This window comes from Labrus mixtus, chromosome 20, assembly GCF_963584025.1.
Source record: "Labrus mixtus chromosome 20, fLabMix1.1, whole genome shotgun sequence".
In the NCBI taxonomy this organism is placed as follows: domain Eukaryota; kingdom Metazoa; phylum Chordata; class Actinopteri; order Labriformes; family Labridae; genus Labrus; species Labrus mixtus.
In genome coordinates this window covers 2,062,092-2,082,633 of record NC_083631.1, presented here as the reverse complement: position 1 = coordinate 2,082,633, position 20,542 = coordinate 2,062,092, and the positions used below count along the sequence as shown (strand labels likewise).

The following is a 20,542-nucleotide window of genomic DNA, read 5'->3' as shown; positions in this document are numbered from 1 at the left end:
TACAGCCGTTCAGATTGCTAGTTAATTCATGCAATAGTGTCTGTTTTATTAACTGTAGCATCTGGATTGATGCATATGTGGAAAAAGAGCAAAGCAAATAGCCTACTGTAAAAAAAAATTCTACAATGAGTAAAACAATATCTGTACAAAAAAGAGAAAGACCTGGTGCTGTAATAAAACAGTACATGATCATATATATGATAGGCCTTTATGATTTTATAAGATTGTTGATGCTGAAGTAAAATTTTGAAGTGTTAGCTGGTTGAAGTGGAGCTAGATAAACGACCCAACAGTCCGTACAGCTAGTCCATTTTCCCCCCTTTACATATGGGACCCTGGACCTGAGTTAGGATTCACTTATTGCTCTTATTGCCAAGCCATTATTTGAATGTGACAATAAGAGATGTTTAGAGGGGAAGTCACTCTTTTGTATTTCCGATAACAACTGATAGGTATCTGAAACTTGATAGGGTCCCCAAATGCATGTGTCTTTTTAGTTAGTCAAAGGTCAAAGGCCACAACATTTGCTAGCCAGAGTTTATCTTAAGCAAAGAACTAGTTCTATATGCTGAACATTTATTCTTCATGTTAAAAGTTAACTTACAAAGTCATGTTGAACTCGGACTGCCAAATTAATTTCCCTTGTAATGTAGTGTAGTGGAAGTACATAAAGTACCAGACAAATATGTCAAACCTGTCCATTACAGTGCTCAAGTAAATGTCCTTATTTATATTCAGTGTTACATATCATAACATATATACATAAATAATTAATTAAGCATTCCAGTAAAGTAAAAAAAAAGATTTTGTATAGCAATAAACATAATTATATCAGTAAAGTTAGACACACTGACAATATTGTTGAAAACCAGCCAATGGGGGAACAAATATAAAGTGACTTTCAACAGGCTCCTTTGATGAGGCACACGGTGATGTTATGGGCAGTTCAAAAGGTGAATGATTATGTCATCTGTACATTCGTTTATTTATGAATCATAACATACATCAATAAAAGTCTCCCTGCTATTTTCACTGCTCTATTAAGCTTCCAGTTTCTGACTGTGTCCCGCGTCTTTATGACATAAATCTTCATGAATGAAAACTATTACAAAGTCTAACAGATGTCACTGGCGTGCTCGGCAATGTGTGTATTTCTGGAAGTGATGAATAAATAGCGCCATCTGGTGGCACTTTAGATGAACACTGTTCTAAATTGAAATGCAACATTTGTATTTTATAGATGGTTAATTCAGTCTTAAACCACTTAGTTAAGACACATTGAGTTCAGTTAAAAAATGAGATTAATTGAGACAAACAAAAAGAAATCAATGCAAAGGGGTAACATTTATTGATTATATAAGAAAAACCATCAGACAAGCCCATATAAACCCATAGTCAGAGATAGCACTTGGTGTATTCAGTTTATTCACATTAAGAAAAAACATTATAACTCTGTGATCTCACTGGAACTTTATGTTTATGACACTTATGATGAGACCTGAAGTAAGCTAGCTATGACATATCTTCTGATCCACTCACTGCTGGAAACTGTCATCGCACGGGACTGAAAATATTCAATTGAAAAAAGAATACTCTTCCTCACTGCTAGAAGAGCATTCAGGATCACCCTCAGCGACGAGCCACACCTCATTGTGCCTGTTAAACCACTTCATTGGACTGCAAGAGACAAATGCACACACACGACAAGAAGAACAGAATAAATCATCAACAGATACTAAAGTTATTTGCTCTTATTGATGTATTAATTTTTCTTGATGATTGTGAAAATGATTGTGACTTGTTTACCTGTCATAGCCAGCAGCATAGTGGTACTCTTTGTTGTACTGCGAACCAGCCAAGTCAAGTGAAGAGCAGAGACTACTGGCCTTCATTTTGTCAGACAAACATGTCATCCATCCTCCGTAGCTCTTCACGTACACTTTCATCTCTGGCCATTCTTGGATGAACACCTGCAAGGCAGAAGCGTTTTGTAATCAGCCAGAGCTGAAGGTCAACGTCACAGTTTAATTCAGCGTGATTGTCAGAAGAGATTACCTTATCATCAGTAGGTTTAGGGGGAGTCATCTGATGTTCACTTGGCAGCAAGAAACTCATTCTGAAGACACGTTCTTCCCAGAAGCTTTTCTGATCGATCACTTTCACAACAACAGGAGCTGTCATTTCAATTTTTTTTCCTGAAAGTGAACATTAAGAAAATTCATCCTTTCACTTTTGGAAATGTCACAAAGTGATGAAGCAAAAACAAACAACCAAAACTCTGACTTAATTATCCAACTAAACTGCCAAACCATTTCTGCTCTCTAGCCACAACTAATTACAGTCATTACTATGTAAGGTCAAGGGACTTTTTAAGGCTCAGTTTTCAGAGGCTTCTAAATGTTGTTTTTCTTCGTTTTTCTATTGTTGTTTTTTGGACTATTACATTGTGTTTGATGCTACACCTTTTATTCTAATATGTAGATTTCCCTTAAACCCACCAGTTTCAATTCAAGATGAAAAAAATGCAAATAAGTAGTAAACACACGCACCCTGCATGTTTTGACCAGTGATGTATCCAAACAGCCGTTTGAATGCTCTCATTAGTGCAAAGTCCATGATATAGCCCGTCTCGTTGGTGGAAACCCATTTCACTGAGCTGTAGTGCCGGAGCTGTGGGACATGAACAAACACAGTGACGTGGGCCTTATGAAAGTTTCTTCAACATGAGATATTAAAAGCTTTCTTGCTTCCACGACATGCTCACCTCATATGAGTCAGTTTCACAAATCAGATCAAACAACAGGCATTCTTCTGTCTCAGTACAGTATTTCCCCTGAGATGACTTTCTGTTTAATTCAAGGAAAACTATTAAAAAAAGGTACAAGTGCAGTCATAGATAGGTAATAGTTAATAGTAATAATTATGTGCCAGGATCTGAGTAGAATTCATTATGATTCATATCTTCAATTGCTCTTTAATTCCAACTATCTAGTCACTTATTTCATCTTTTGCTTGTGTAGATGTGCTTCCTATTCTCTAATACACACACTTCAATCTAAAAACGTTTTACATTATAATGCTGGCCAAATGCAGAAATCTACATAAAGAAAGAGTCAAAATTGAGGCTTCTTACCCAACTTTGGCCTCGGCTGTTAGCACCAGCAGAATGCCAACAAGCCCTGAAAGAAAAATCCTGAGAGACACATAAAAAGTGTTTTCAGCCAAAATTAAAACTTCACAAGCAAAATATAAAACACACGTACACAAACTTTATGCACTTGCAGATTTCTCTGTAAAGATTATTATCCAAGTCAATCAAGAAGTACTTACATGGCTTCAGAGGATTGAGTTCTGTGCATTCCAAAATGCTATGTTCGCAGTCTGGTCAACAGCAAGTATTTATTCCAACTCTGGTTATAAAAGGCAAACTGGTCACACCCTGAATCCATAACACAAGCCAGGAAACACAGTGTTGTGGCCAATGAGGATCCAAAGCAGACACAAGAAACTGGAGAAGTGTTACTCAAACAGAGAGAGGCATTTCACTTGGCCTAAGGGCACAGTCTCAAGGGCATTTACACATTTTGGTCATTTTATTTACCAACTAAATCTCTGCATGTATTTTGTGGAACTATGGTATCAACTTTCCAGTTTAACACAAAATGATTTAAACAGTAATGCAACAAACTAAACTAACGAGCAATTGAAAGGTAGTGATTTATTGAATGTCTTTAGATTGTGAAGATGTAAGAAAAGAGCAAACTTCTTAAACTGTAACCTTTGTTTAGCTTTGCCACTGACATGTTTCATCTGATGTGATGATCACAAAAAACAAGGAAGTAGGATTTTAACTTTTGAGGAATAATCAATATGTATATAATTTAACATAATTATCTGATTAAACAACATCAGGTGGTACAAATGGTGAGAAGACTTTATGGTAAAACAGCTCACGTTGGTACTCCCACAACGTGACTGAAACTAGTTCCCATGTCAGATTATTTACACCCATATTGTACATAATGTCCTGTAAGACAGCAGCTCGATGCGGTCCGGGAGAAACAAATGGGCAGTTCTGACAACATGGACTGAGTCTTTAAGAACTAGAGTCTCAAGAGAGTTGATGGTATTGTCTCTTTTGTTGGCCTAGGACCACATGATACCTGCTTTGTACTGGCAAAACAGCACACCCCCTAGAGTTTCTTCCCTTTTCATAAAAATGCATTCAGCCATGAGACAAAAGGTCAAATCACACCCACATGTATGATAGATGATAGGTGGGTTAGGCTACACGCAAAACACTTTTTAACAAGTGAACAGGCTTTTATAATATTGCTATGTCAAAAGTGGACACTGGATTCTGTTTCAGGAGGTGATGGTAAATGCATTATTTATATATTAATCCAACAAATAAATCTGATAATGACCGAATAAAAATAGTATAATAACAATTTTGAATAAATGAAAATGAAACGAGATAAGACAGAAGACAAGAAGGTTGGAAAGCTGCAGGAACTGACTTTTGACTTTAAATGCCATTTCTGTTTTTATAAGAAATTAGTTTGGAGACTCTTTCCAACGTGACAAAAATCAGCTGCAATGTTTGTTTTAGTATAAGGACTTCCTTGAAAAACCCTTTGTCACATTGTATAACATTCTGAAACTCTGTGGTCTCAGTGATGTGTTTACTACACACCTGAAGTAAGCTACAGTTACAACATCTTTGTACTATCTGCAGTAAACTGTGCAGACGAAACACTTCACAAATATTATTATTATATGAAATGAACATGTTGAAAACAGTAGGCTACTCACGTGACCTATTCTGTTGTAAATTACCTAAGTAATCACATTTACATTTTTAATTGATGAGGACAAAATGACTTATTATTTCAAAATAATTAAAACTGCCTTAACTCCGTCATCGCAATAAAGACATTGAAGGTCATACTGCAGCGCCTTGATTTCATCATTGCAATTTCATCGTGTTCTGCACATTTAAACGTAAACGGTATATACAATGCACTGGAAATTCTTCTGTTCAGCCTCTAGAACTTTAGTCAGTAAACATTCAATAAGGGCACTGTAACTTGAGCAAAGCAGCATTTAAAGGATTTTCCTCTTGCATTGCATAGTAGCCTAGTATATGAAACCCTCCCCCACGGGCCTCAGTCCAACTTTTACACAACCTTATTTTCACAAGTCTGAGAGCATTCATAATACAGGTTTTTAAGTTGACAGTTATGTCCACAAAAGAGCATGTTCTTGATTAGGTGGAAAAATGCAACAAACCTGTTATGCCTTAATATTCACAGTCTATGGGTTATGCACAGTGGTTACTCTAACGTTTAGAGTAACCACTGTGCATAACCCATAGGTAGGGCCTACCGATCTTAAATTCAAGTCTGATTGGAAGGGAAACGCAAATAAACACAAGTAAAAAAAAACAAAAACAAGTAGCACGTTACTTCTGTGGGCACTTTGGTAGTTTACGCCATTAGCATTTCAGATACGCTGCAACACGATAACAGTCTGCCATGTGTGCCACTCTTAGTATTTATGCCAGTATCCAGACTATGAGGTGAAACAAAAGACTCAAATATTCATTTAGATGTCATAGGAACTTTTGCTCCTTCTAGAAATTATATATTTGCTCGTTGAGCATGCCAAAGTTACCCTTCTGTTTATTTATTTTTTGATTGCAACCTCATTGGTTTTATTCTTTACAGGACACTGATCAGCATTGCACTTATAATTATGTGTTTTTACTGCCCTCCAGTGGTAGTTGAGGGGAGATGCAACACGAGTCATAAAAAAACGTTATCTGGTTTGCATGATCTTTTTCACTAATGTTTTTTGTATTTAGAATGATGGGTTTTCACTGCCCTCCAGTGGTGAAAGTATGGAACTGCAATACAAGATACAAAATTGTCGTCAGGTCGGCCCAATCTTACCATCCTTTTTATTTTACACATTTTAAAAGCTATTAGGCTGTCTAATTTAACACTGTGTGTCAAATTCATACTACCATCTTGGCTACACATCATAATTTAATTTGAATGCATCTGTATTAATAATATATTTTGGCACCATTGTTGAAGTGCATATCAATAAACAACTGAACAACAATGTAAATATTATTTCCTACAGAACAGAAATACTATTAACATCTACCTCCCTACTTTATTATTAACAATTCAGAACTGCCACTACATTACACTGAAAATGAAATCGCTTTATATCAAGTTAGCCAAAACCTCCTCTGATTGGTCGAACAAAAATGTACTATGAATGTGAATTGTATTCTGAGTTGTATTATGGATTTGTCTTTGCCTTGATGCCAGGAAGAGTTGAAGTTTTTTGCTGCCCTGGACACTAAATACCTTACAACCATAGCATAAAAACACGTAAGTCAAGTCAGATGTTTTTAGTTTTGTTTCTTCTGTTAAGAAACTTTATTGAAATATTAAAATGTAAAAACAGTCAGAAATGCCAGTTAACAAAATGTCATAAGTACAAAGGGAATTGTCAAAAACATAAAATAATAATAATTTCACATCATTTCATTGACAGACTAAACTAAGAACTTTGTCCAAGTGAATATGATATGATATAATGTAATGTAATATAACATAACATAACATAACATAACATGATATGATATAATATAACATAACATCACATAACATAACATCACATCACATAACATAACATAATATAATATAATATAATATAATATAATACCATATCATATCACATCTTACGTGTGAAATATACTCAAGCCAGATGTACAGCTATAACTCAAATGTGTGACGAATGTGTCCCATTCAGTTCCGGTTCATACTTTCAAGATAAAACAACTTTATAAAACAAATAATCTGTTTGTGAGCCAGATGACGGTCTTAGAACTGATAATAGTAATTATTAATGACTATCAAAATTTGATTTTATCATATAATTGCTAAAGGTTGTACTTTTTGAATATCTTCTGTACAAACGATAAAAAGCACTCAAGGTGTCACATTGAGAAAGTGCAACACTTTATAAAGTTATAGGACAATACGCTATTAACATACACGAAATATAGCCTACTAAATGAATAGGCCTAACTTATGAATAGTTTATTGCGCAAAATGTTTAATGAGTTAAAAACTGATCAAAACAGACGTTAACAGTACTAAACCTCCGGCAATGCTTAGAGAAACTTATTAAAACATTTTATACACAATCAAGATATTGTAAGAATGTAAGAATTTGTTCTTCCCGCGGGGTCACAATAAAAGCCCATTATAACTTGTTCTTTAGTTTGAGAAAAACATACACTTATTTTAATTATTGATGTTTGTAAATGCTACACGTTTTAAAATCTCTTTTAGTGGCGGACACAGGCACGTAGGAGCACTTGTTGTAATGGAGTGCAGCCCATAGCAGGATTTTATATGCTTTAAACTGAGTCGCTTAAAGAACTACAACTCCCATACTAAATCTGCCCAGTGTCCTATTTAGGTAATCGTTGGGCTTATGTAGCAGCCTGTGTGTGTCGATGTGTCCCGATGCGTCCCTCCTCTCTGAGCATTGAGCTGAAGTTAATCGAACGGCTTTAGTGCTGCGCTTTTCCATATCTCTGTGAGGGAGGACGCACAGCTCGCTCTACAGGTTGGTGGATTTAGTTTGAAGTAGACTTACAGGCCTCTAAGTCTTCACTTTGATGTTGTGAACTGCAGGGACTGAGTGTCTGCAATACTCATAGTGACCATTCCATCATCAGGGTTGTCTCTGCTGTCTGTGTTCAATTTGGTCCTGCTCTTGACTGAAGGCTTTTATAGATATAAATATTGAAATAATGTATTTACATCTGATGCATACACACTATATTGTCTAGTGTTCAACAGGTTTTTAGCTTCTGTGGAATCAAATGATGGCATAAAGACTTAACCAACTGACTGCTCTGAAATATTTGACTTAAAGCAGCCCCCTCCTCTCTCCCCTCCACTCCATTCATTCATTTCTACGATAAGACATGTTGCAGTGTGTATGAGCTTCATTGACAACGATCAAGTTTTTTTTAAAGGTCTCACTACCCCAAATATTTTTAGGGATAGAAAATAAATGCAAGCTCCCAAAATTCCAAAATCTTTATTTAAATTTCACAACTTCAAAAAGCTGAATTCAGATCCAAAAGTTGAAGAAGTCAGGTTAGAAATAAAAAACAGTTATCAGCATGGGCTACGATATCAAGGATAACAATACAACATGATAATAATATGAAAGGGACTTTCTGTACATTTAATACATTTGATCTGGTAATAATCTGTGTTATTAGAGCAGATATTTTAATGCTGGTCCCTCATTTGTATCTAGATTATAAACCTTTACTACCACTTGTGCTGCAGAATTCACAGAATTGTCAAGATTCGTCTTTAAATTCAAACTGCAGTGGAAGTGATGCAGACTTTAACTCAAGTTGGACTTTCAGTTCGTACCATAAGTAAAAACAGCTCCGAAATGACGATTACTGAGAGGAGAATAAGTAGGACTGAAGTCACAAAGTCAAAATAATAACATACTATATTATTCTCTTTGTATTGAATCTATCACTTTATAAGGGAAGAGATTTGATTTATGTCATTTGGGTTCAAATTAAAGTTACTTTTACCATCAATAGGGTTAGTGTCAATAGTGCTCACCCATACACTGTAATAAAGTCTATCATGCTCTTTATTAACATACATTACATCACTCACCTATTATAAGCATCGTGTACAAAATGTGAAATACCTCAACATATGAATCGTATGAGTAGTCATTGCAATAATACCTGGTAGAGGTTCAAGTATGGGCCTCCATTGAACAAAGCATTCAGCTTGTTGTTGTTGCCGCTAAACATTCCAAGATACTTAAATCAGATTAGAGACAAAATAATCTTTGAACAAGTCCTGAACTGGCCTCAGCTGAGGATCACACAGTTCAGTCAGTCGCTTGATTGTGGAGTTTTGATTTCTCTGTCCAAGTAAAAAACTAGTCATTGAATCGTGTCCCTGTTAGAAACACGTGTCCACTTCAACACCAACAGGTTCAAAACAACAAAGACAAAATAAAAGCTACTGAGAATACCTGCTGCTATGCCCCAGCATCCACTCATAACTTTTGGAATCACACCAACAAATCATTGAAAAAACAATGTAGAAATACCCATTTTCTCCAATTACTACAATGTCATTAGACCATAATCCAGTGCAATCCAATCATGAACTGATGTTACACTGCAGAAACATAGCTTCACTAAAACACTAATCTTAAAGAAACAATGATTTGATTGTACATTTATTCTCTTTCTAATATTTATTGTCATTTTCTTTTAAACTCTCCTGCTAACAGCATCTTAACGGATCTCTCAGAGTCCCCCTGAGTCTTGGGGTCAGAGGTCAAAGCACCATGGGAACCAGGAGGGTGCTAGTAACCGGCTGCTCCTCTGGCATTGGCTTGGCTGTAGCTGCACGGCTGGCCAAGGATGAGCTAAGACGATTTAAAGGTCAGCCATTGACTCTACTCAACCAAAACCAGAGTAGATGATAGAAGTCAGAGCTAATGGCAGATGTGGTGTGTTCATTGTTTGTTTTTTTTCTGAGACAGTGGTTGCCACAATGAGGGACCTCAGTAAGCGGGGACCCTTGGAAAAAGCGGCAGGTGACTCCCTAAACAAAACGCTGGAAATCAAACAGTTAGATGCCTGTTGTGAAGCCTCCATCAGAGAGTGTGTCGACAGCCTGCCGGACAGACGGGTGGATGTTCTTGGTCTGTCTCCTCTCGTTCATGTCATAAACATTGATGTTCATATCTCATCTCAGTCTTACAATAATCTGTGGTACTCTGACGTCACAGTGAACAATGCTGGTGTTGGCATGATTGGACCTCTGGAGTGCCAAAGTATCTCTGCCATGAAGGATCTCTTCGACACAAACTTCTTTGGCCTGGCACGGCTGGTGAAGGAGTTGCTGCCGGACATGAAGCGCAGGCAGAGCGGCCATATTGTGGTGATGAGCAGCGTTATGGGAATTCAAGGTGCGTTTGTTTGTGTCAGTGACATTACAAGAGCAGCAACTGAAAGACAGTTGTTAACAGGTTTTCCTTATTTGTACACACAGGGCTTCTGTTCAATGACGTCTACTCTGCCTCCAAATTTGCTGTGGAAGGATTTTGTGAAAGTCTGGCAGTACAAGCGCTGAAGTTTAACATCAAGTAATTACATTCATTGACAAAAACATTTGCTGTGACTAGTCCAGCCACGCCCCACATCAAACACTTTAAATTCCTGGTTGCTGGGTCAGATTTGTTGACCATAATGGCCGTGTTCTGTCTCTCTGTATTTTTTTTTTATTATTTCTCTGCCACAAGGACAACTCTTGTGGAACCTGGCCCTGTGGTGACGGAGTTTGAGAGGAAAGTGTACGACGATGCCGAAATGATGGATCTATCAGGCACAGATGAGGAGACTGCAAAAATGTTCCGTGAAGTTTACCTGCCGTACTCTAAAAAGATCTTTGCCTCACTGGGCCAAACACCTGAGGAAGTGGCTGAGGCAAGTAGTGAAAGTTATGTTTCTGTTTGATTTCAGAATCTTACAATTGTTAAACTTTTGTCCGGGGGGAAATACAAGGAAGCTTCTCCTTAACTGTTTTTGTTTTCTTCAACAGCAAACCCTTAAGGTGATAACGGCCAAGGAGCCTCCTTTGCGTCGCCAGACTAACCGTCTCTACATGCCCCTGACCGCTCTGAAGCATGCAGACCCCACTGGTCGGCTGTCTCTGGACACCTTCTACAAGATGACCTTTAATCATGACAGAGTGTTCAATGTTTCCCTCGGGCTGCTGCGCATGCTGCAGAGGAGAGCAAAAAAGTGATGAGGATTTCACTGTCAAGTTTCACAGACAGTAAATGTTGTTTTTTAGGGAGATAGTGATTTAACTGTAGCTACAGCTATTGTCACACATTCTAGGTATAATGTTGGCACAGGCTGAAGGATGTGGTCTGCAAAATACAGGGAATCCAAAAATCGAGTTGATTCCTTATCGTATGTAAATATGCACATACTATTTATGAACTACCTTTGCAACCACCTAACCTTTTTTTTTAAACTTTCTTATGTATTGTACAGGTTGTAAAAGGCACTCTTCCATTTTCTGTTCTTATAAACTAACAGCAGTGAATGTTTAAACCCAGAACTTTCTGGAAACGAGAACAAGGTATTAACAATATCAAAAAATATATTCATTATGGGACTGCATTTTTTTGGCCTCCAACAAATGGAATATTATTATTGCATTAGTAAAGTAAGCAATAATAGTGCCACACTGTGTGTGATTTAAAGTATTGACAGAAATGCTCTCAGACATTTAACGTGACTATATAGGAATTGAGTGAACAATGCAAACGGGTTCTCTTTTATGAAATTGACTTTTCTTTTGTAAATGAAACTATGATTATGAATTATGTTGAAACACTGAATGTAGGGATGTACTCAGACCATTTCTTGCTCAATAAAATAAATGTACAAGGCTCAATATTATGATATTAAATAATGTGCATTACACATACAGTACTCGTATAATTCAGAAGGCTTTAGCATAAATACCTATATGTATTATACAGTATTATATTTGTGTTTATATATTTGTATTTAAAGCACAAGGCTTGCTCTGAGTATTGTGATATTGTGCTACAGTATTTTAATTAAACATATAAAGCCCCAGAAAAACCTTCAAGATTGCTGTTAAGAACCATGACTCATTGTTATCCATATTAGGATACCTGCTAACAGTGGTATCATCACTTATTGAGTCTGTGTTTAAAGGCACATGAGCAGTATACTGCCTTCACGATTCTCTTGGCGCTCGTGCTGATTGGCTGATAGACTGTGGTTAGACGCTGTTGGTAACATTTGAAAATAAGATCAGAGGTATAAATCAGTTCTTATTCACACAGAGGAGCATATGTTTGAGGTTTTAGTCAATCTCAACCTGTCTAATATTATAGACCATCATTGGATTCACATAATATTATGAACACCTAACAATCTAATGAAATAATCCAGAAGCTAATACAACTCATGTAGAGTGTACGACATGTTGTTGACTCATACAGACCAGAAGGTGTTTTTCCATTTCCTAACTTTTGAGGCTGAACACTTTGTCTGCATGCAGAATGTCGACATCGGAGAATATAAAGAAGTCAAATACACTATTACCAAAAGCTCTTATTTCAAAAATCACATTTTTATTATGAAACAAGAGAGTTACAAAACAGTATTTGTTGTTGGGCTGCAGTTTAGGACAGAACAAGTAACAAAACAACAAACGTGTTGAATAATTCATTTTAAGTTAACTACCTTTTCAGCTTATTGAAATGGTTATGTTTATTAGGACCTGAATCAATGAGCATCTTTCTTTAAAAGATGGAAAATCATTGAACACAAGGACACAGAAATGTAGTTCCCTACAGTTTTTATTATCTGTAACTTATTTTACAAATGTTTTACTGTAGAAAGAAAAACTGTAGAAAGATGTATGTACACTGATTTTGAACTACTTTTAAACAAGTATAGAAATTATTATTGATAGAAAATGTCTATGACTGTTCTAAACACACATAAGACCAATCAAATATCAGTCACAGTCTCAGCTTCAAAGAATGCTAAATGAAGTACGTTTTATTTTTGTCCTTTTTAGTACATAACAATCATAATAGAAACATAAGACTTCTCAAGCAAAGAACTAACCAGAACAAACATATTTACAAACACAAGTTGGGAGTTTAAAATGTACAAAACACTTAGTGCGACCTGGAAGGGAAATTGAAAGCAACATTATATATAGAAATAACAACAAACAAAAAGGCAGTTTTTCTTGTAAAAAATGTGAACTGGATTGTGAACAAGTTTCCCAGGTCTGACAAAACGAGCTAAATCTATGGTGAACAGGATCAAACAATAAATGACAAATGAAATCAGTCTTTGACACAGCCATGGGCAGTGTTAGGTAACCACAAAGTAGTAAGTAGAAGTGATGCCCTGTTCGTGATGCCGCAAGATTAAAATGCAAAAATAACTTCCTCAAAATTCCACTATTTTCAATAAACGTTATGAAATGTCTTTAGATTGTTAAAGAGAGGATGACCTCCATCCTACATACTCAAGTGGTGGTGATGAAGAGTAGGAAGGTGTGAGTTGGATAACTAAGCGTCATCGCAGAAGTTTGTCAAAAGGTTGAAGGGTACCACACTACATGGTAGTGTTGTTTCCTTCATTCTCTTCAAACAATCATCTTAAGATGCAACTCTTTGGCCGCTGGACTGGAAGCTGCTGTCGATGCAGAGGAAACGGTCACACTGCATGCCATAAAACACCTCCCTGAGGAGTAACAGGGCAAAAGCAGTCACAGTCCGGCAGCTACGAACTCACCCCGACCACTACTCCACCAGAGACAACGTGAGCGTGTGAACAAAACCTAAACTGTCACAGATAATCCAAGACTTTTTTCCATTTAATCCAGAAAAGGACACGATGCAGACTCAAGATAGGAAACTTCTACCTGTGTGCATCTGCCTCTGCTTTGTGCACGGATGTTGTTGAAATGCACATCTTCACACAAGACAAAAATGGAGGAATGCAGTGAAGGGTGATATAAAATAGCAGCTGATAAGCATAGCTTAATACATCTGGATCGATGTTAAAAAAAAGGTATCCATGGTTTGCACAAATATACAGAGTATAAAACGAATAGAACAAAAACAAAAGTAAAAGGGCAGTGAAAGGCTGTTTTTTAGGCAAAATAATCATCTGCTCCAAACAGTTTCTTAAAGTGGTTAAGGTTCAAAACGGGCTGTGTCAGTGCTAAGAGCACATCGGGTAACGGTCCAGTAGAGTCGATGAGAACGTACAGTTGAAATGAGAGCACTACAGTGACAACTCTGCTGACATTTTTTGAAAGGCCATATGAAAAATGCTGCCAACATATAAATAATTCATCTTATTTAAACTACTTTTCACTCACACCTGCCCTTTGAGGCGGGTCAATTGAAGTGCTTCAGAGACACTCATCTACATTCTTATGCATAATACTCATATGGAAAGTAATCTGTTACCACAATTCAATCAAATCAAAACGTTTTACTACTGCTGAGCACTTCTTTATATAAATATTTGCCATATTCAGTTTATCATCCTTGACAGTTTTTGTTTGCCTTGATAAATATCAATCAGAGGAGGAATTCCACTTTCTGTTTGTTCACTTTTCTGAAGAATGAATTATATTGCTTTACAATCACTTAACATACGGGTTAAATAAAAACATGTTGGTGGTCCATATAAGACAGGAAGGGTTGGAATATTACGTAACAAGCTAGGACAGAAACAGGGTGAAAACATCTACAGAAGCAGGTAAAACAATAAATAAAAATAAATGTATTCCCTTCAACATTTAACATTTTTTTTAAATCTACTTTTTAAACGTTTGTTAGTTTTCAAGAGAGCATCCCAAAGTCTTTGAAATGAAAGACTTGGTTTTCTTCATATACTTTTTTTATAATAAAAAACAAGTCCATCTGTGACAGAATTACTTCATTAAATTGTCTGCTGTTTTCAGACAACACACATTTCCCTTTACTATTTTTCTCTGCAATAATCACTAGCAGACGGTCCTCGTGATAAACTTAGTCAATCCAAATCCAATGAAAATCTTGGAAACAGGCTGACATATAAACACAGACAGGCCAAAGAGCCAGTCCGCAAATTCTTTTACCCCAGGTCCCTTTTCAAGCAGGGCCCATGAGATCTTCATGCAAACACCTGCATCTTGCCATTGGCCTCTGGGATTTGAGTAATTTGGGTCTGGGCAGGACCAGCAACTGCTGGGCTTGGTGTGGAATCTGACCAATCAGAGACGCAGTGAGGGGAAGGGCTGGACCAGGGCTCAGGGGACTCCGGGGATGGGGTCAAGTAGGGGTGCTCACTGGGCAAATGGAGGTAATGCTTAGGTGTGGCATCTAGTGCGGATGAGTAGCTGTGCTGGGAAGGAGGGGTTGGGTAATCTTCTGTTCCTGTCGTGCTACCACTAGGTTGAGGGGGGAGAGCCTGAGAGGACTGGGCTGCAGATGTAGCTGCCTGTGTTGGCTGAGCAGGAGGCTGGGGCTGAGAGGCTTGCTGAGACATCTGCTGCTGTTGCTGGAAGAAGGATGGTGGGGGCTGGGAGGTCTGGGGAGTGGGTGGCGTGGAGGTGCCCATGCGGGCCATGGCCTGCTGGCTGGCCATGGAGTGGTTTAGAAGCTGATGCTGCTGCTGTTGTTGTTTCTGCTGCTCAGCAATCGAGGGAAGCTTCACAGGGCTGATAGTGGGTGTGGAGGTAACAGGAGTGGGCTGTAACATGGCATTACGGAAGATCTGCTGCTGGTGCAGAAGCATGTTCTGTTGCTGCATGGCTGGGCTCTGTGGATGCATGCCTGCCTGGCTACTCTGCACAAGATTCACAACTTGACCACACTGAGAGGAAGTGGGCATCCGGCTGTGCCAATCAAACGGCACACTAACAGGACTGACCATGCCCATGTTGAGCCCCATCTGGCCTGTACTCAGCACATAGCCATGGTTGACATCTGAAGCCATGGAGACACGACCCTGTAAGGACATTCCTCCGAGGTCATTAAGTTGTGCTAGAGACACAGCAAAGGGGCCTGCTCCCTCCAGCATGCTACTATGTACCATCGGGGTGTTTGGGACTGACATGGAGGAGTGAAAGAGACCTGGTGAAGGCATCGCCACAGGGGAAGTTGGGTTTGTGATGTAGCCAGCATTGCTAGCTCCCCCATGGGGTGAGTCCAGAGAGTCAACTGGGGACAACGTAACTGAGCTCTCCAGTAAGGCACTCTGCATGTCCAAGGTCAGCTTCTTATTGCGGGCCTTGACTGACTCCTTCAGACTGGCAGCATGTTGGCCCCCAAGGCTAGAACCCTTGGCCCCAGGCCGACGGTTCTTCTTGCCCTGTGGGGTGTTCTTCAAACTGGGTAGGAAGGCACTGGGAGGGCACATGAGTGGAGACAGAGTGTGCCCCCCAGTGAGGTGGTGTCCTCCATGGCCCTGGGGGCTCCTTACTGTGTTGTACTCATCAAGAAGCTGCACAATGTCGTGATGCATTCGCTCCTGAGCAATATCCCTTGGCAACCTGTCCATGTGGTCTGTGATCTCTCTGTTTGCAAAGTGAGCCAGCAGCACCCTCACTGCCTCACAGCTGCCCTCACGGGCTGCAAGGAACAGAGGGGTCTCCTCCTGCAAAACGAAGCAACAAACAAATAGAGAACATGTTAGGGACCAATATAACTCCCTTTAATCTACACTGATACAAATGTTTGGTTACAACAGTTCAAGTGGATATCATACCTTGAGATCTTGCATATCTTTGTTTGCACCATTTTTCAGCAGGGCAACAGTGGCTTCCACATTGTTTACGGCAGCAGCCCAGTGCAAGGCAGATTTACCTAAAAAGGACAAAACAATGAGATTACAAATGGTTTACTTCAACCTTAGCATAAAACAGCAACACCTGCATCAGGACAAACACTTAGTTGAAAAAGTTCACACACTTACCCAATTCATCAACTGCATTGACATCAGCATGACAAGTGATAAGTTCTTCTACCATGCCCTCAACTGCTAGTCGTGCTGCCAGGATCAATGCAGTGGAGCCGTCATACATACGGGAGTCAAGATCTGTAGCTCGGTTTCTAATCAGAATCTAGAGGATGGAAAGGTTGGGTTTGACATTTTGATTAATACATGCTCAAATGTGTTATAAATTGTAAATTTTTTCCACTGATATGGACATTAAACAATATATGATGATGTTTTTCTTTTACCTGGAAGACACCCTGTGCATCAGCAGCCACTGCAGCATGAAGTGGTGATCGTCCTGTGTTGTCCTGAGCATTAGCATCTGCCCCAGCATCCAATAGCCTTTTAGCAGCATCAGCACGAGCATATCGGGCGGCCAGGTGAAGCGCTGTCTCACCTGTGCGGTCTGTTTGGGCAGCAAGTGACGCTCCCTGGTAGATCAGGTCAGATATGATGTTGGCTGAACATTCCTCGCTTTCCTCCTCTTCTGTGATCTCAGGCTCTAAGCCGCCTCCACAGAATGATGCCAGCATCAGTGGTGTGAAACCATCTAGTAGGAAATGAAAACAGACATGTCTTAGTTTAATGTCCGATTAAGTGCACAACTATAAAAATCATATTAACCATATTAAGAAAATCATCCCACCTGGGCCTCTGACGTTAACATCCATGCAGTCGCTTTCAAACTCTCCCTGAGGCGGTGTCAGGGCCATGGTGGGAGGCACACGGATGTCTGCAGCAGCAAGGTGATGCTGCGTCCACTGCCTGCTGTCCACTGCATCTTCACTGTCTGAGAGCATACTGGGCTCCTCAACCTGAAGTCAAAGAACCAGAGAACTTAATATCATCTTGTTGTGAAATTTACACACAGTCTTACTTTAGTTTGTATTTGGAAATGATGTTCGTAAATGATTTGGAAATATTTCATACTCATATATATACATATATATATAACCTATATACAACCTATATACATATATATATATAGGTTGTGCTACTGACCTTTAGCCTTTTTGCCTCAGGGCAGTCTGAATCCATCCACTGGTCACTGTGGTCTCCAAGAAGGGATTCCTCCACAGTTTTTGTCATGTGTCTATTTGAAGATGAGAATGTTAAAAAAAAAAGCTAGCACAAGAAAGCAAATTCATCATTCATTTGAAATAAACAACATCAACACATTTGTAACTTACTTCATTCCCAGAGCATCCTGGCCGACGGGTTCCCTGCGGTTCTTGTTGCTACTGGGCTCCTTCTTAAGGAAAAAGCCCTCAGGGAACCATAGGGTACTGTGTTCTCTCTTTCTGCGGGCAATCAACATGCCTATCACAAGGATGACGAAAACGAAGAGAGACGCTATCCCAACCAACATCAGTTTGCCCCATTCAGGGATGAAGACATCAGGTGGTAACCTTTCGCCTGTGGTGAGAAGACAACATAGTTAACACACATCCTACAGTTATAAAGCTACGTAGTTCACTCTGTGTTCTCCATGTTTTCCTACTCACCACGGGCTTCTTTGAGGGGATAAGGGAAGCGGAGCATTTCGACAGCGGACAGGGCTCCCAGGTAGTCCGCAGCACTGTCTGCTGTAGGGAAACAGTTGTCATGGTCCTGAGAGCACAGACGGTTGTCTATTTCCAGGTACACTATAGAGCTACAGGAATAGAAGAAAGGCAAGCGTTTAGTGTTGTGAAAAAAAGATTTTGGTTTTATTTTTACGTTTTATGTTTACTGTATTCTTTACTGACCCGATGACCTCCTGTTGAGGCTGCAGCTCACGCTTGAGGCGTGCCTCTCGGCGAGTATAGGGGCGGATCATGGCTTCTCCATTGCGGTCGAGACGGAAGCGCAGTGTTGTGTGTAGGATGGCACTTAATTTCTGCAGAAAAGCTGTGCTGGTGCGGAGAAGCTCCTCTGGAGGCAGTAGGACCACCAAAACTAAAGAACCGTCAGCAATGTCTTCTGGAACATTTTTTGCACAATCCAAGCCATCCCAGCCACACTCCTCTGAGTTACAGCCCTGGTCACATCGTCCATCGGCATAGTGGTCAATACAGTAGGTTTCATATATTGGACTGGAGAAGACACAAATAGAAAGATTAGCCAACATTTCTCAGATTTCTGAGCATTGTACATTCAAGGATGATGCTGTTTAAAGTTTAAGAGGTAACTCACTTGCAAACTTTTTCCTTGTTTCTGCAGTCAAAGTTGTCGTACAGACAGTCAGCGTTGTTGCAGGATTCATCACACTGGCTGTTGTTGAAGACACGCCAGCAGCGAGGGTCTGCACAACTGGCCCACGGGTTGACAGCCAGAGAACAGTCACCACCGTCCCAGCGACAAGCGAATGTGTTGCATTCCTTGTCACAAACCCCATCATTGGCTTTGCTGTGACAGTCTGCTAGGGGGCACGAGGGTGTTGAGGGCTCAGAGGATCCGCTGCTCTGCTCGCACCTTTTACCAGTCCAACCACTGGCACACTGGCAGTGGAAGAACGGGAAGCTGGTCTCTTCCGTGCACAACCCTCCATTACGGCAAGGCTGGGAGGAGCAGCCTTCGTTACTGCGATGCTGACACTGGGGCCCACCATAACCATGCAGACAGGTGCAACGCGCCCCCCTTGTGGTAAGTGCACAGCTTCCTCCATTGTAGCAGGACAGCTCGCGACAGGACATGCTTCTTTCACAATTTGGCCCAGTATAACCCTAAAGAAAAACACCAGTTATGCAATGTGGACTCATACTTTCCAAATGCCTACATTAAAAACAGTAAAACAAAAACTACAACATCAAAATTGGGATTTGAACACCCTAATGTAAATGTCCACTTACGAGTTGACACGTGCAGATGTATCCCATTACAGAGCTGCTGGATACAGAGCAGGCTCCTCCATTCTGACAAGGCTGAGACTCACATACACTGTACCGACTCTGACACCTCCGACCTGAAAACACACATTGATTGTTAAGCTCAACAGTTTACAGATAGTAGTTTTAAACAAGGATAATTCACATTGAGAGGCCAGAGAGAGCCCTGAGCGGTCTAACCTGTGAAGCCAGGCTTGCAGACACATTGGTAGTCATTTGGCAACTGGATGCAGTCAAGACTGTTGGAGGGGCTGCAGGGGTTGGAGAGACACTCATTTATGTCTCCTTCACACCTTTCTCCTGTGAATCCAGGGGGACAATTGCAACGGTATCCACCCACTCTGTCCACACAGGTGCCGTTGTTTAGGCACTTAGGAGGAAAACTGCGTGGCCTCAGGGGTGGAGCACAGTCATCTTCATTGATCTCACAGAGAACACCTTTAAAAGAGAGGATTACTAAGTACAACTTCTGTCATCTTATAGTAACATACAGTTGAGTCTCTTAAGTGATTGAGAGAGGTTTGTTTTGTACATGTGCTGCTTGCATACCTAGTGTGCCTGGAGGGCAGGAGCAGATGTAATGTCCCACTAGATCAATGCAGGTGCCTCCATTTTGGCAAGGATGAGACTGGCACTCGTTGATCTCTATCTCGCAGTTCTGCCCAGTATATCCTGGCATACACTGTGATGATACATATTGCAGTTACATTATCTCCACAAAGATGACCCAAGTGAAAACTTACTTCCTCGAAATCTGATAGAGAAGCACACAACATCAACACAGTAAGGACTTACATCACACTGGTAACCTCCAACATATCCCCTGCAGGTGGCGCCATTGCGGCACGGTTTGTCTTCACAGTGGTCCACTTGACTCTCACAATAGCTTCCCATGTAGTCAGAGGGACATTTACAAAAGTGGGCATTCCCAGTGTTGACACAGTGACCACCATGGTGGCAAAGCTCATCTGTCTGGAGTCCTGTAATAAAAAATAAAATTGGGAAAAAATTCAAGTCT

The 20,542-nt window shown here is 39.9% G+C and overlaps 3 protein-coding genes across 3 annotated transcripts in view; 1 reads left to right on the top strand and 2 right to left on the bottom strand.

Annotated features, from left to right (window-relative positions):
- Window positions 1-1,325: 1,325 nt before the first annotated feature.
- On the bottom strand, window positions 1,326-3,464 carry soul5 (heme-binding protein soul5). The gene is made up of 7 exons (XM_061026811.1): window positions 3,331-3,464; window positions 3,134-3,193; window positions 2,765-2,846; window positions 2,550-2,670; window positions 2,056-2,195; window positions 1,807-1,970; window positions 1,326-1,677 (listed from the first exon to the last, which is right to left on the bottom strand). Exons 1-7 carry the CDS (start codon window positions 3,357-3,359, stop codon window positions 1,575-1,577), a joined length of 699 nt encoding a protein of 232 aa, XP_060882794.1. The 5' UTR covers window positions 3,360-3,464; the 3' UTR covers window positions 1,326-1,574.
- A 5,889-nt stretch (window positions 3,465-9,353) lies between these two features.
- Window positions 9,354-11,699, top strand: zmp:0000001048 (retinol dehydrogenase 8). The gene is made up of 6 exons (XM_061027339.1): window positions 9,354-9,532; window positions 9,634-9,795; window positions 9,883-10,062; window positions 10,146-10,239; window positions 10,396-10,579; window positions 10,695-11,699. Exons 1-6 carry the CDS (start codon window positions 9,436-9,438, stop codon window positions 10,899-10,901), a joined length of 924 nt encoding a protein of 307 aa, XP_060883322.1. The 5' UTR covers window positions 9,354-9,435; the 3' UTR covers window positions 10,902-11,699.
- Window positions 11,700-12,483: 784 nt separating this feature from the next.
- Window positions 12,484-20,542, bottom strand: part of notch3 (notch receptor 3) — a 28,295-nt gene continuing 20,236 nt past the window's right edge. The window contains exons 20-33 of the mRNA XM_061027338.1: window positions 20,320-20,504; window positions 20,074-20,206; window positions 19,705-19,962; window positions 19,489-19,601; window positions 18,833-19,362; window positions 18,406-18,732; window positions 18,163-18,311; window positions 17,848-18,073; window positions 17,660-17,750; window positions 17,304-17,472; window positions 16,903-17,207; window positions 16,634-16,781; window positions 16,427-16,524; window positions 12,484-16,315 (exon numbers count right to left, since the gene is read on the bottom strand). Coding sequence (XP_060883321.1) covers window positions 14,831-16,315; window positions 16,427-16,524; window positions 16,634-16,781; window positions 16,903-17,207; window positions 17,304-17,472; window positions 17,660-17,750; window positions 17,848-18,073; window positions 18,163-18,311; window positions 18,406-18,732; window positions 18,833-19,362; window positions 19,489-19,601; window positions 19,705-19,962; window positions 20,074-20,206; window positions 20,320-20,504 — 4,217 coding nt within the window. The 3' untranslated portion in view covers window positions 12,484-14,830. The remainder of the gene's footprint in view (window positions 16,316-16,426; window positions 16,525-16,633; window positions 16,782-16,902; window positions 17,208-17,303; window positions 17,473-17,659; window positions 17,751-17,847; window positions 18,074-18,162; window positions 18,312-18,405; window positions 18,733-18,832; window positions 19,363-19,488; window positions 19,602-19,704; window positions 19,963-20,073; window positions 20,207-20,319; window positions 20,505-20,542) is intronic.